The following is a 15,236-nucleotide window of genomic DNA, read 5'->3' on the forward strand; positions in this document are numbered from 1 at the left end:
AACAACTTCCATCCGTATCGTTTTACTTTGTCAGCAGACTGACCAACAGGACTGCCAAAGACGCAAGGAATTTCGTCACTCCGTACTGATTCGCCATCATGACAAGAGCTTCTTCCTTCGAAGAATCCTCTGTACCCATGGTGACATCTCAAAAATCGTGGAAAACAGAAAGTAGGATATATGCATTATTGGGCCACTGTTTCTTACTTCACTGGATAAACCTTAATGAGTACGAGATATGCACAATTTCTTATAGAATTGCCGCCGCGTCTCCTGGAGGGATTATCACTTGAAATACGTAGAAGTATGTGGCACCTCCCGGCTTACTACTTGCCTGCGGCTAGGAAAGCCCTCAACCAATACTTGCCTGGTCCCTGGATAAGACGTACATGCATTATCAGTTGGCCTACATGTCACATGATTTGACACGACTGGACTATTATCTCTGGGGAAAACTCAAAAATGAATTTTATGTATTAGTTCAGATGCTCCAAGAGTATTTAAATCTTTGCGTTGTTGCAGAATGTTCAAAAATGACGAAGCAATCTTTTCAGTTTGTACTGAACATTTTGCACCAGTATTGCAAACCTGTATTGCTGTAAACGGTGGCTGTTTCGCACACCTGGTGACATAAATGGAGCTTTAAGAAAGTTTTTACGACCACATTCCTTGTGCATGTCTTTTTGCTGCTGTTGATTTTATTTTGCATTTTAAGTGTTTATCTTGGAATTAAACTCATGATTCGAACTTTTAAGGGTCTTTATACCTCAAACCCCTCTTTTAAAAATCTGTTCAAATTTAACGGGCGCCTGTCTTTCAGGGCTTTGACAGAAAATAGAGGAAAGGATTACCATAGGTAAATTGTGCTTTGCACTTCAGTTTGCATGTCGGTGCAACAACATGTAACCAACTGAATCACTATCAGTTTTACATTAAACATTTCTGTCTTATTCCGCCATTTCATTTTGACTCCCTTAACGGTGTCAAGCTGGAGCAACCCAACGGCCTAAGACGACAGCCGGCCGGAGTGGCCGTCCTCTTCTAGGCGCTACAGTCTGGAGCCGAGCGACCGCTACGGTTGCAGGTTCGAATAATGCCTCGGCCAATGGATGTGTGTGATGTCCTTAGGTTAGTTAGGTTTAATTAGTTCTAAGTTCTAGGCAACTGATGACCTCAGAAGTTAAGTCGCATAGTACTTAGAGCCATTTGAACCATTTAAGAAGACAGTTCCGCACAACAACACGAACATCTGTGTACGATAGCAATCGGTTTCCTGTTCAAACAGATAAATTTCTGACTTTTAAATCCTGCAATTTCTTTGAAACTATTTGCCGAATTCAGAAAAGTGGAACGGTGTTGAATATGTCTCTTTAGAACTACGACGCTAGCAGTACAAGTTCATAAAGTGAATACCTCTGTAGTTAATGCAGATATGAAAGTGATCTACACTTACTTAGTGAGGACAATTTAACAATTAATTTGGGTGAAAATAGAATTACGGTGTTTTAAACTGTTCAACTGTTTGGGAAATATCTTGAGGTGAACAGCTTGTGTTCGTGTGTGTGTGTGTGTGTGTGTGTGTGTGTGTGTGTGTGTGTGTGTGTGTGTGTGTGTTCGTGTGTGTGTTGGTGTGTGTGTGTTGGTGTGTGTGTGTTGGTGTGTGTGTTGGTGTGTGTGTTGGTGTGTGTGTTGGTGTGTGTGTTGGTGTGTGTGTTGATGTGTGTGTGTTGATGTGTGTGCGTTGGTGTGTGTGCGTTGGTGTGTGTGTTGGTGTGTGTGTGTTGGTGTGTGTGTGTTGGTGTGTGTGTGTTGGATGGTGTACGTGTGTGTGTAGGTGGGTGGGTGGGTGTTTCTGTGTGTGTGTGCAGTCACAATAATGTACTTTTTGACCTAATTATGTCGCACAGTTGTTCGCTTATCTTTATACAGTTTAGCTACATAAAGCGTGGTGTTTTATATTTTGTAATGATGTCAGTCAAACGTCTTGTTTGTATCATTATGTGACATAACTGGTTATGAAAAACTGGGCTTTGCCTACAATTAATAAAAAAAATTAAGTAAAAATAGGAACGATTACAACTGTAATCTTGAGCTACCTTAGGAGAGTAATAGACGTTTCAACATCACTAAAGGAAATCTCCAAGAAAAGAGTAATTTAGAGCAGAGCAAAGAAATAATTCTTAAGGAAACAATGATTTTCTTTGGTGCCGAAATGTTAAATAGTTCCAATGTACTGTAACCTAAAACCGTTGCTTTAGCGATTTTCTATCTCTGACTGACTTGAGAAGCTCCGCCTGTAATCAGAGACGTGGCAGAGGGGCCGCCAAGTTGGCCTACCACTGAAAGAGAAAAGAATGCACCAAGTTGTTTTATTCTATTTCCTGTAAATAGGATTAGTAGTAAAATCGTAGCAAGATAGGGAGTAGTGGTCGCCAGAAAACTTAAGAATCGTATCAATAAGTCCATGCGTCACTGCTAAGCTCACTAGGTATGATGAAGGTTGTAAAACTGTGAGTATGAATAAACTGATACGTGAACAAGGCATTGCTGTCTCTAATTTAATCCGTTTTAAAGGTCATCGTTTTCCTTCGTAGGTGTTAACGATCTCATTTTGGACAGGTAAATAATTATCTTGCAGATAGATGAATTTTTTCCGTCTCTTACAAAATAACACTTGAATCGGAATGAAATATGCAAATACATCTTTAGGATTATGTAGCTTAATGTCACCCCAAATCCTTGTAGCAGTGTTCATTGGAAACATTGTAAGAGGCGGGTAGTTTTTCTTGCTTCCGTCAAACAGCCTATTTCCATGCGTTTTGTTCTTACTGTTAGGTGTGTTTTCCTTTTCCACTTTTATTTAAGGACATGTTCTCGTGGAGCTATTCAACACAATGAACCCTACGGTATATAACTAATTAGCGTACTGAGTTAAATCAGCTTAGAAAAACTTGGCCCCCTACTGCAACGAACAACTAAACGCAGATCTACATTGAATTCTGATTGCCAGTCAACACCACTCTTGACTAAACTCATGAGGCAGGCAACAGATCATTCCGAATTTCAGTCGATATGTAGTTAGCAGATAGACTGATATTAAGATTATTTCTACCGACGGAGTCTACTCAGCCACAAGCAGAACACGGCAAAAGTTAAATGTCTATTCTAACAATCACATTTTGATAGTTTCCGTGTGAATATTCTAATACCCAAAACGCGTGGTCAGTATGACCTACCAGGACTTAAATTAAGAGCACACTATGAACGCTATGTACATGGGTTGGATAAAAAGTAGTGGCAGCATGGTTATGATTGAAACCAGACGTTGCTGACACACGTTCACAGTACTACGTGCCATCAGTGTAATTGTCCCCGTCTCCACCTTTACCCACAAAGACGGAAGGCGTAGTATGCCATCAGCGCGTCCATCTCTGTCGATGTTCTGGAAGGACCGGCAAGTGGCACGGATAATGTCTTCTCTTGCGTTATAGCCCATGCCACGAAGAGGTTCCTTCAGTTTGGCGAACAGGTCGTAATCGCACGAACTCATATCAGGTGAACACGGTGGATGTTCCACCATCTCCCTTCATCATATAAGCAGGAGCTCCTGACTTGGGGTTAGTCATGTGGCAGCGTGCACTGTCATGAAGGATGATGGGATGCAGTGTCAGAAGAAAACACTGTTGTGAGCTCCAACCGCGTTCCACCTCAACCTTGATCCTCGCACACTGTTCGTGTTTCCTAAACATACGGTTAGGGTGCTCTAATTGCCCTTCAGCACTTTCAGACAGTACACACTGCCGTTGAATCAAACACAGCCGTCACCGCTCACTGCACTACTTAATCTGACCTGCTACCAGCTACAGGGTGTTTAAAAAATGACCGGTATATTTGAAACGACAATAAAAACTAAACGAGCAGCGATAGAAATACACCGTTTGTTGCAATATGCTTGGGACAACAGTACATTTTCAGGCGAACAAACTTTCGAAATTACAGTAGTTACAATTTTCAACAACAGATGGCGCTGCAAGTGATGTGAAAGATATAGAAGACAACGCAGTCTGTGGGTGCGCCATTCTGTACGTCGTCTTTCTGCTGTAAGCGTGTGCTGTTCACAACGTGCAAGTGTGCTGTGGACAACATGGTTTATTCCTTAGAACAGAGGATTTTTCTGGTGTTGGAATTCCACCGCCTAGAACACAGTGTTGTTGCAACAAGACGAAGTTTTCAACGGAGGTTTAATGTAACCAAAGGACCGAAAAGCGATACAATAAAGGATCTGTTTGAAAAATTTCAAGGGACTGGGAACGTGACGGATAAAAGTGCTGGAAAGGTAGGGCGACCTCGTACGGCAACCACAGAGGGCAACGCGCAGCTAGTGCAGCAGGTGATCCAACAGCGGCCTCGGGTTTCCGTTCGCCGTGTTGCAGCTGCAGTCCAAATGACGCCAACGTCCACATATCGTCTCATGCGTCACAGCGCCGCTACCATTGCTGCACGAGAGACATTCGCTAACGATATAGTGCACAGGATTGATGACGGCGATATGCATGTGGGCAGCATTTGGTTTACTGACGAAGCTTATTTTTACCTGGACGGCTTCGTCAATAAACAGAACTGGCGCATATGGGGAACCGAAAAGCCCCATGTTGCAGTCCCATCGTCCCTGCATCCTCAAAAAGTACTGGTCTGGGCCGCCATTTCTTCCAAAGGAATCATTGGCCCATTTTTCAGATCCGAAACGATTACTGCATCACGCTATCTGGACATTCTTCGTGAATTTGTGGCGGTACAAACTGCCTTAGACGACACTGCGAACACCTCGTGGTTTATGCAAGATGCTGCCCGGCCACATCGCACGGCAGACGTCTTTAATTTCCTGAATGAATATTTCGATGATCGTGTGATTGCTTTGGGCTATCCGAAACATACAGTAGGCGGTGTGGATTGGCCTCCCTATTCGCCAGACGTGAACCCCTGTGACTTCTTTCTGTGGGGACACTTGAAAGACCAGGTGTACCGCCAGAATCCAGAAACAATTGAACAGCTGAAGCAGTACATCTCATCTGCATGTGAAACCATTCCGCCAGACACGTTGTCAAAGGTTTCGGGTAATTTCATTCAGAGACTACGCCATATTATTGCTACGCATGGTAGATATGTGGAAAATATCGTACTATAGAGTTTCCCAGAGCGCAGCGCCATCTGTTGTTGACAATTGTAACTACTGTAATTTCGAAAGTTTGTCTGCCTGAAAATGTACTGTTGTCCCAAGCATATTGCAACAAACGGTGTATTTCTATCGCTGCTCGTTTAGTTTGTATTGCCGTTTCAAATATACCGGTCATTTTTGAAACACCCTGTACATACAGCGGGAATACCCTGTGTTGTCCTTCATGTTACGGTCGTTAGTGCCAGTAATTTTAATTCAATCCATATGTAATACTCGCACCACGTTATTCTTGGTAGACCTTCTTCACTCATTCCTATTTCGACTTCGTCTGCCTTAAGGAGATTGCAAATTGAAAGGCTCCTTCACCAGAATCTTTTCGCTCTTATTGACAAACCATCTTCAGTTGTCACTCTGCAATCCTAAACGTGGGATTATTCTAGAAGTTCCTTTCGCCATTTGCGTTCTTTCCTACAAGTTCTGATGAGAGCTGCTTCCCCTTCCATTATCTTCAGAGACTGAAACCGAAGTTGCAGAGCATACATTCACTAGCTCAATATTGTTTCATGAATTCAAATTTTTGATCACTGGTTTTCATACACTGGTCTATTTTTATTTAAAGCTTTATCTTATTCGTAACTTACGAATTTTATTGACGTTGTACACTTCTCCCACTAGATCTGCCTTGTTATCTTTCAGTTTTCCGTGTATTTAAAATCAAGTATCAATGAGATAAATTCATCAAAAAAGTTTTTTTCATCTGTCATAATGAAAATAACTAAAAAATTATCTCCTCTTAGTATTTACAGTACAGATATTGGCAATGTTCTGTCAAACAAAATCACATATGGTGGATGAGCTTTAAAAAAAAGAGAGAGAAGAAGAATAAGAAGAAGAAGAAGAAGAAAGAAAGACAGCAATTGTTCTCCATGACATTTAAAGTTCATACATCTGTACTGATGATAACATTAGGTATTGACTGTCGCTTTGTGGTAGATACCTATGGCGTTAAGTGATTTCGTAATGACACAAGTATCGACATGCCCTTATGAGCACAATGAAAATAATGACGAGACCTTGTCCCACCTTACTGTCCAAACAGAAAAGGACAGGGCGAAAAGCGCTTTCAAAATCACTCTCCAAAACTGGCATCTAAAACTGCCCATTGATGTTGAGCTCTTCAGAGAACGTTTGAGCTGTTAATCACCTGTTTCTAGCAGGTTAAATCATTAAATAAATTATATAAAACCACTGACCAAGCGAAGACGATTAATAGGTGATCGGAGAATCTTTTAAGGCCAAAAATGTTTCGAATTACCTTAGAACTTCGGAAGAGCAGATATTCTTTGAAACCTGTATTTACAGTCAATTTAGTTTCAACGAGGTGCTGTGAACGATGTATGTAAAAAGGTGACATATTAGCTGTCGCAGATACTTCAGCTAATCTAATTCAGCGTGTTAACGTGTGTTAAATGGTTCAAATGGCTCTGAGCACTATGGGACTCAACAGCTGTGGTCATCAGTCCCCTAGAACTTAGAACTACTTAAACCTAACTAACCTAAGGACATCACACACATCCATGCCCGAGGCAGGATTCGAACCTGTGACCGTAGCAGTCGCACAGTTCCGGACTGCGCGCCTAGAACCGCGAGACCACCGCGGCCGGCAACGTGTGTTAAATGACACATATTGTAATGAATTTGAGTTTAAGAGCGTTAAATAGAGTCTTATCTCTAATAACTCGTTTTTTAAATATATGGAATACCATGGTATTAATTTACGTCTGGATCAAATCCCGTAAGGAGTGGTGTTCTCTGGTATTTTAGTGTGGTAACAATTTGCAGTACTCATTCGAGCGTACCGTCAAATGGACAGAGGTCCAACAAGAGGTTTACTTTATGTGGGCTACATGAAAATAATGCTGTCCACAACTTAGATCGTTTGGATATTTTTGAGCATGGCGGTATAACGTAGTCTACAAATACATATTTTTTGAAGGTGAGCCTATTTATCGAAAAGTTCGCCAAACTCATAGATTGTACTAACTATATAGGTATACGTAGACCATAATATTTCACTTACACATAGCTGCAACCTTTTTAGCGTAGATAAGACTTTCTATATGCTAAATTACGAAACTTTGTTTTTCTATATGTACGTATGTATGTTATGCTTAAAATATTTCATGTTTCATGGAACTTGACGGCAATGGCATGTCGTACTTAGTTTGGCTGAATTACGTAAGTTTCTGATAACAAGTTTCGCTGTTTGTCTTTAGATACACTGATGTGTCAAAAGGGGCAAAAGGGGCAAAAGGGCAATGCATTGGCAGAGGTGTCATTTGCACTCAGGTGAATGATGTGGAAAGGTTTTCGACGTGATTACGGCCGCACGACGGCAGTTAACAGACTTAGAACGCGGAATGGTAGTTGGAGCTAGAAGCATGGGACATTCAGTTTCGGAAATCGTTAGGGAATTCTATATTCCGAGATCCACAGCGTGAAGAGCGTGACGAGGACGCCAAATTTCAGACTTGTTGCCCTGAGGAAGACAATATTTATTCATGTGGAATTACGAACACTGCACTGATTTGAGACTTTTATGATTCTTTAAAGACGCCCGTAAAAATGTACAGAAAAAACATTTATCATTCAACGTAATTGTTTTTAAAAACATCCATTTTATTATGTATATTATTCGTTCTTCTATGTTAAAAATATTAATAATGATCATCCCATGTACAAACAATTAAGCCCACCACTTTTCGTACAGAACAGAACACAACAACATACATATTGAAAACCACACAACAGACATCGCAATGGCCAATGGCCTTCACTTAAAGACCGACACCTTCGGCGTTTGCATAGAGTTGCCAGTGCTAACAGACAAGCAGCAGCGCGTACAACAGCAGCAGAAATCGATGTGGAGCATACGATGAACTATCCGTTCGGATAGTGTGGTGAAATCTGCAGACTGAGTTTGCGTGGAATTGACTGGGTCCTCTGGATGTTCGGCTACTTTGAGACCATTCATAGACTTCATGTTCCCAAGCAACACGGAATTTTTATTGATGACAATGCGCCATGTCCCTTGCCACAATTGTTGGCGGTTATTTGGAAGAGTATTCTGCACAATCAGAGCGGATGATTAGGCCACGTAGATCGCTTGACATAAATCGCATCGAACATATGTGAGACATAAGGAAGAGATTACTTCGTGCACAAAACCCTCCTCCCGCAACACTTTTGCAATTGTGGACAGATACAGAGGCAGCATGGCTCAGTATTTCTGCAGGGGACTTCCAACGATTTGTTGAGTCCATGCCACGTAGAGCTGTCGTACTACGCCAGGCGAATGAAGGTCCGACACGATATTAGGTGATGTCTCATCAGTTTTGTCACCCCAGTGTGTTGTCAATTTCCATAGTGTTTGTACACTCTCTGATTACAGGGTGTAATGGGTATAAGCTTTTATATTTCTGATACTTCTGTTAGTGACTGATGTACTGAACAGCTGTACATCAGTATTTACGTTTTTTGCAGACTAATAATTAAAGCTATTAAAGGCCGCATCTTTTTAGGTTGGTTTGTACCTCTAAGTACATGTAGCAACAGCGAACCATTAATGCATATTCTCTCCTGGGCAGCAGGTCAGCTCTTAAAATGTGGCCGTGTGGACGCAAAACGGTTAGTCTTCAGTGATAGGCGCAGTTTACGTCGTGGTGCAGTTACGGCCGTGCAGAACACATCCGGTCGTAAAATTTGTGAAGTGTTAGCGGGAAGACTGTTCGACGCAAGGATAAAAAGCAACCAACACACTTATGAGCGTCGTATTAAGGTGCTACATATAAAAATATCTGCACTTATGCCCGTTGCACGCTGTAAAGACATTCTATTAATAAATTCAGCCAGATGATGATAATGCCACAGAAACTATTCGATGAGTGATATAAATGCATGCTGGGAGCTTCCCGGTGGCTATGCATTCCTTTTTTTCAAATTACTATTATTGTTCGTGTTACTCACGATATAAACAGTGGTTGTAATTAAACTTCAGATGCCTCTCATAAAAAACCAGAGGTCGTAGCACAATGAAACTTCCTGGAAGCATTTGAAAGGACGTGTGGAAGGCAAATAACAAACAAAGCATTGAAAGATACATTTAATTTCAACATGAGAGGATAATATTTTTAATTGCGTACCATGTTTACTATCTAGGTTAAAAATTTGCTCAATATAATGACCATCCTCATCCATGACAGCCTGGAACCGCGTTAGAGGTAGTATTTTACAATTATTCGGAGCACTTTTGAACGGTGAACCGTGGAACTTGAGCCGTCGTGACACAGCTCGTGCTCTACTACAAAATCATTACGTCCAGCCTTCTCAGTCGTGGCAACAGTAACTTCTTCAACAATTTGTGGCGCAATTTGACGCCGGCTTCTCCCAGGAGCAGTTACCCAATCTCCAGTTAATTCGTACTTCCGAATCATGTTCTTCAACTGCAGTGCAGAAAGAGGATCTTCCCGTATTCTTTTAATGAGTCGATAATCGTGAAGAGCAGCAGCACTATTGCTGCTGTTTTGATAAAATAGCTTTATGAGTAAAGCCCTGCTCACCTTGTTCACACCAGGATCCACAGGAAACACGGACTCTGCAACGAAGTTGTGAAGTCACGATAGTTGCCTTGTCTGACATACAGGGTGACCCAAATTGCCGTTAACATTTGAAAATACACGGAATTATGTAGGTAGAGAGGTAAAAATTGTCGCACATGTCTGAAATATATGAGGTTTAATTGAAACCAAAAATTAGTGCAAAAACTGGCCAACAGAAGGTTCTGGACAACAACACGTCAGTGACGCCGAATGAGAATCGCGTATATAATAAGATGTAGTGAGGGAGGGAGTCAGATGTGTCAGCAGTTACGTCATTTTAAATTGACCGTAAGAGGCATGGTTATTGAAGTTTTAGGCCCTACTATAAGAATGGAGAATCCGCTACTGCAGCTTTACCATCCTGTCACGTATTTGAATGGGTAAATGTCCTGTGATAATTATCACTCTAAAGAAAATAATCATGAAGTTCAAAGCCACGGGGTGTTTAAACGGTTGGCCCCATAGTGGGCGGCCAAACAAAAGTGCTACTGCTTTTCAGGCGGTTCAGTAAGGAATGTAGACTTCAGCGGGTTCATTTCCACATGGTGAACTCAGGGTTCGTGATGTCGCATATCGGACCGGCAGTTCAAGTACTTCTGTTTGGAAAGAACTTAGGAGTACCCTCCAATGCTATCTGTACAAATTCCAGCGTTCTCATGAACTGTTAGCCACAGATTTTTTGACACGGAGAGTCTTCGATTGCTACCACAGGTCCCATTCAAGCACCGGAGAATGCCTCCTATAGCGTAATACTGCTCCCACCATCCTGTGTTCATAGCGCACGGCACGTTTCGAGCCGGCGTTCACCTCGATGACGGCGTTTGTGCAGACGACCAGCGACCTAGTGTAGAAAAATCTCATTCATCCAAAAAGCCGATACGTTTCCATTGATCGATGGTCGAATCCCGATGGTTCCGTGCCCACTATAGTCTTAATTGGTGATATTGGGCCAGGATGTGAACAAGTAGTATGGTCCGCTGCGGAGCTCCATGTCCAACAATTTACAATGAACAACGTGCTCAGAAACACTTGTAGGCGCACCAGCATTGTGCTCTTTAGGCAGAGATGCCACAGATCTCTATCTATTCTACTTTACAGGGCAGAAAAGCTTCTGAACCCAACGTTCTGTGCAGAGTTTTGGACATCCAATTATTTTGCGCCTAGTGGTAGTTTCACTGTCCTCCTAGCTCTTTCTGTAGATGATCACGACAGTAGCACTTGAACATTCGACCAGCTTCGCCGTATTCGACATACTCGTGAACAGGCTCGAGTAATAATAATCTGCCCTTTGTCATAGTCAGTTATCTCAAAGATTCCCCCATTTACAGCTGATATCTTCGCTAGAGTGATCACCCGTCCGTGTCTGCTTACATACTTTTGTTGCCGCCTCACGTGCCCGCAAAGCCAACTGGCGGAACCCAACATCGCGGTGGGCAGTGTCATATGGTTTTGGCTGAATAATGTATATTTATGTATAGTTAATTAGTATATGAAATGGTGATTGAGGAAATGAATTGCAATTAAGGGAATTTAATGTTTATTTCACAGGTCAGTGTCTCACTACACCATTTCAAACGTAGAAGACGGTCAGCATCATCAAAAAAATATGCTCAGCCACTCCAAAGAGCAGGTGAGTACAATCTTCATGTAACTAGTACTTCAGTGTAAGTGGAACTAGCGTCAGATACTATTTAACTAAATCTAATATTCAAAATGATGTTAATGCCATCATATCCATAGCCTCACAGAGGTATTTCAATCAGCGAAATAGAGTGGTCTGAACATCGTAATCAAAGGTGGCTAAAGAAAAGAGGAACTGTTTTGTGACAGCTCACCTATGTAGCATTTAATTGGAAAAGGAACAATTGTGATTTTTTTAGTATGTATATAATGTTTTGTAAAGAACTAATCCTGAGAAAAAATCGGTTACGAATAAACTTCCGCCTTGATAACCAGAACAGAGATACAAAGGTATGATCAAATAATAAGAACAATAAAAAACATTACTTACTTCGGCCTTGATATTCAGTTAGTTCCTAGAGAATTTCTTTCACTTATTTAATTATTTTTATGTATTTATTTACTTGATAATATTAATTTAAGGACAGCAGGCCTTCTCTTACTTACTTGTCTTACTCATGCAATACAATCACTGTTATTTGCAAAATAATTAACATTATTATATGATACTAAGGAATGAAAAGATAGTTGTAGAATACAAAATGGTTTGAATCAAGATCTGAATTTATGTAATGCCATTTAGAATATCAGTAGTGACTAAGTGCGACTAGCAATGTGATACCAGTACAAGTGCTACTTATAATAATAATAATAATAATAATAATAATAACAACAAACATAGTGGCAGTAAAAGAACCAAATGTTGGCTCAAAGCACAAAAACAGCACACTGGTCTCTTTATAGCGCTGTAGATGGAGTACAGCTGATAAGAGCTCATCTGACCCTCTGCCACAGTCATAGGAGTGGAATTTTGTGGAAGTGTCAGCCAGTTGTGTGGAATAAACATAGTAAGATGGGCCAACGTATAACCGTGACAGGTAGCCGAAACAACTATAGTGGTCAGATGTGCCGATGATCAGACGATGAATGAAGTTGCCTAGCTGCATATTCACCCATCGCCAAGGTAGATGAGGAGGATGATACTGCAAAAACATGCCACATTTAAATGGCAGCGCGGTCGCACTATATACGACTTGGTCTTATATTTCACATTTATCAACAACATAGATCATAAAAAAACAAATTTTAAGTATTTTTTTTCCTCGCTGAATACATAGTGTAACTTTTATCTGCTACAAACCGTCGGCACATAGACAGATGCGGAAATTTCACAGATTATCACACACAGGTTTCCGTTTAATCTTGACTTATTTTGTTTCGTAATTGGAAAAAAGTTCTTTCACACACTTATGTGGATGGAAGGTAGCACTTTTGTAACCGTTACCTGAGGAAAACAGTGTAAACGTCCTGCACAGTTTTAAAGTAAAAAGAGTTATCTTTGAAATGGAAATTACACTGCAGATCATTTTGTTACCTGGACGCTTTCAACCGAAACGGCAGACGGTCTCGAAAACTGTACAAAAACAAGTATAATATTGACAGTATCCTCAATATGTCTAGGAAACTATCCTTGTAATTCTTTCAAGGCTGCAATGAATTCTTTAAACCTCACATTTTCTGTAACGCCAGTGATCTTAGGGAAAAAGGCCTTATTTCGTGTCAGAACCTGTCTCTCCCAAAATGCGTTTTTTCAAATGCATGCCCAACAAACCGCAAATTAGTTGTTTTTTACTTCGCAGTGTCTCAATGTGGTCAGTATTCAGTCCAGTCCACTTAAAATGCGAGGTCTGGAATCCATTCTGGATGTTGTAATTTTCATTCCTATACCATTTTTCCATCATAAATTCAACAACAGCGGTTTTTAAATGGAAAATTTTTTCTATGCATCCTGCTTGATTTAACCAACGTACTTCGTAGTATTATGTACAGGGTGGTCGGAAACAGTCTGGAAAGCATTTAAGGGTGTTGCAGAGTAGGTTGTGCTGAGAAATAATTTTCTAGAAAAAATTTCGATACGTTGTGCCGTTTCCGAATTAATTACCATTGAAGTTAGCAAATTAGGTTGTTGAGTCCGCAAATACAAGAGGCCCGCCAAAGACGGTATCGCTAAAGGTGTTCTTCGTTCGTTCGTTAGTACAAAAATTGGACACGATACAGGAGAAATGCTCGAACCCGAGCCAAAGACTGAGCCATCTCGTGCACTATCATCTACGCTCGGAGAACAACTGACACCAATTGTATCTGGCGGTCCGCTTGAATTTTCACGCGCAGCTGCCTGATTGGCTAACATCAATGCTAACTAAATCGGGAAAAGTGTAGCGTGTTTCTTAAGAATTATTTCTCAGCATAACCTGCCCTACGGCACCCTTACACGCTTCTTACACTCTTTCTGACCACCATGTTAATAGTGTCTTCGTACTCTTTGTTCAGTTCAATCGAAAACTGTTGCATCTGACAGTGGAATAATGCGTGCGTCATCAGAAATTTTACTGTTCGTATCTAAAGTTTCTTCATGTGCTCCATGCCTGGAAATTTAACACAATGTCCTTGTTATACAGAACAATGAATCTCGTATAGCGATCACTGTACTATTTTTGTTCTTTCATTGACGCCTAAATCCTTAAATTATATCTACACTCCTGGAAATGGAAAAAAGAACACATTGACACCGGTGTGTCAGACCCACCATACTTGCTCCGGACACTGCGAGAGGGCTGTACAAGCAATGATCACACGCACGGCACAGCGGACACACCAGGAACCGCGGTGTTGGCCGTTGAATGGCGCTAGCTGCGCAGCATTTGTGCACCGCCGCCGTCAGTGTCAGCCAGTTTGCCGTGACATACGGAGCTCCATCGCAGTCTTTAACACTGGTAGCATGCCGCGACAGCGTGGACGTGAACCGTATGTGCAGTCGACGGACTTTGAGCGAGGGCGTATAGTGGGCATGCGGGAGGCCGGGTGGACGTACCGCCGAATTGCTCAACACGTGGGGCGTGAGGTCTCCACAGTACATCGATGTTGTCGCCAGTGGTCGGCGGAAGGTGCACGTGCCCGTCGACCTGGGACCGGACCGCAGCGACGCACGGATGCACGCCAAGACCGTAGGATCCTACGCAGTGCCGTAGGGGACCGCACCGCCACTTCCCAGCAAATTAGGGACACCGTTGCTCCTGGGGTATCGGCGAGGACCATTCGCAACCGTCTCCATGAAGCTGGGCTACAGTCCCGCACACCGTTAGGCCGTCTTCCGCTCAAGCCCCAACATCGTGTAGCCCGCCTCCAGTGGTGTCGCGACAGGCGTGAATGGAGGGACGAAAGGAGACGTGTCGTCTTCAGCGATGAGAGTGGCTTCTGCCTTGGTGCCAATGATGGTCGTATGCGTGTTTGGCGCCATGCAGGTGAGTGCCACAATCAGGACTGCATACGACCGAGGCACACAGGGCCAACACCCGGCATCATGGTGTGGGGAGCGATCTCCTACACTGGCCGTACGCCTCTGGTGATCGTCGAGGGGACACTGAATATTGCACGGTACATCCAAACCGTCATCGAACCCATTGTTCTACCATTCCTAGACCGGCAAGGGGACTTGCTGTTCCAACAGGACAATGCACGTCCGCATGTATCCCGTGCCACCCAACGTGCTCTAGAAGGTGTAAGTCAACTACCCTGGCCAGCAAGATCTCCGGATCTGTCCCCCATTGAGCATGTTTGGGACTGGATGAAGCGTCGTCTCACGCGGTCTGCACGTCAAGCACGAACGCTGGTCCAACTGAGGCGCCAGGTGGAAATGGCATGGCAAGCCGTTCCACAGGACT

General features: G+C 42.4%; 1 protein-coding gene across 1 annotated transcript in view; it reads left to right on the forward strand.

The window, feature by feature from the left end:
• LOC126299074 (uncharacterized) overlaps nt 1-15,236 on the forward strand; it is a 168,756-nt gene that overhangs the window by 73,795 nt on the left and 79,725 nt on the right. The window contains exon 3 of the mRNA XM_049990743.1: nt 11,383-11,464. Within this exon, the coding sequence (XP_049846700.1) occupies nt 11,383-11,464 (82 nt within the window). The remainder of the gene's footprint in view (nt 1-11,382; nt 11,465-15,236) is intronic.

This window comes from Schistocerca gregaria, chromosome X (assembly GCF_023897955.1).
Source record: "Schistocerca gregaria isolate iqSchGreg1 chromosome X, iqSchGreg1.2, whole genome shotgun sequence".
Taxonomy (NCBI): Eukaryota; Metazoa; Arthropoda; class Insecta; order Orthoptera; family Acrididae; genus Schistocerca; species Schistocerca gregaria.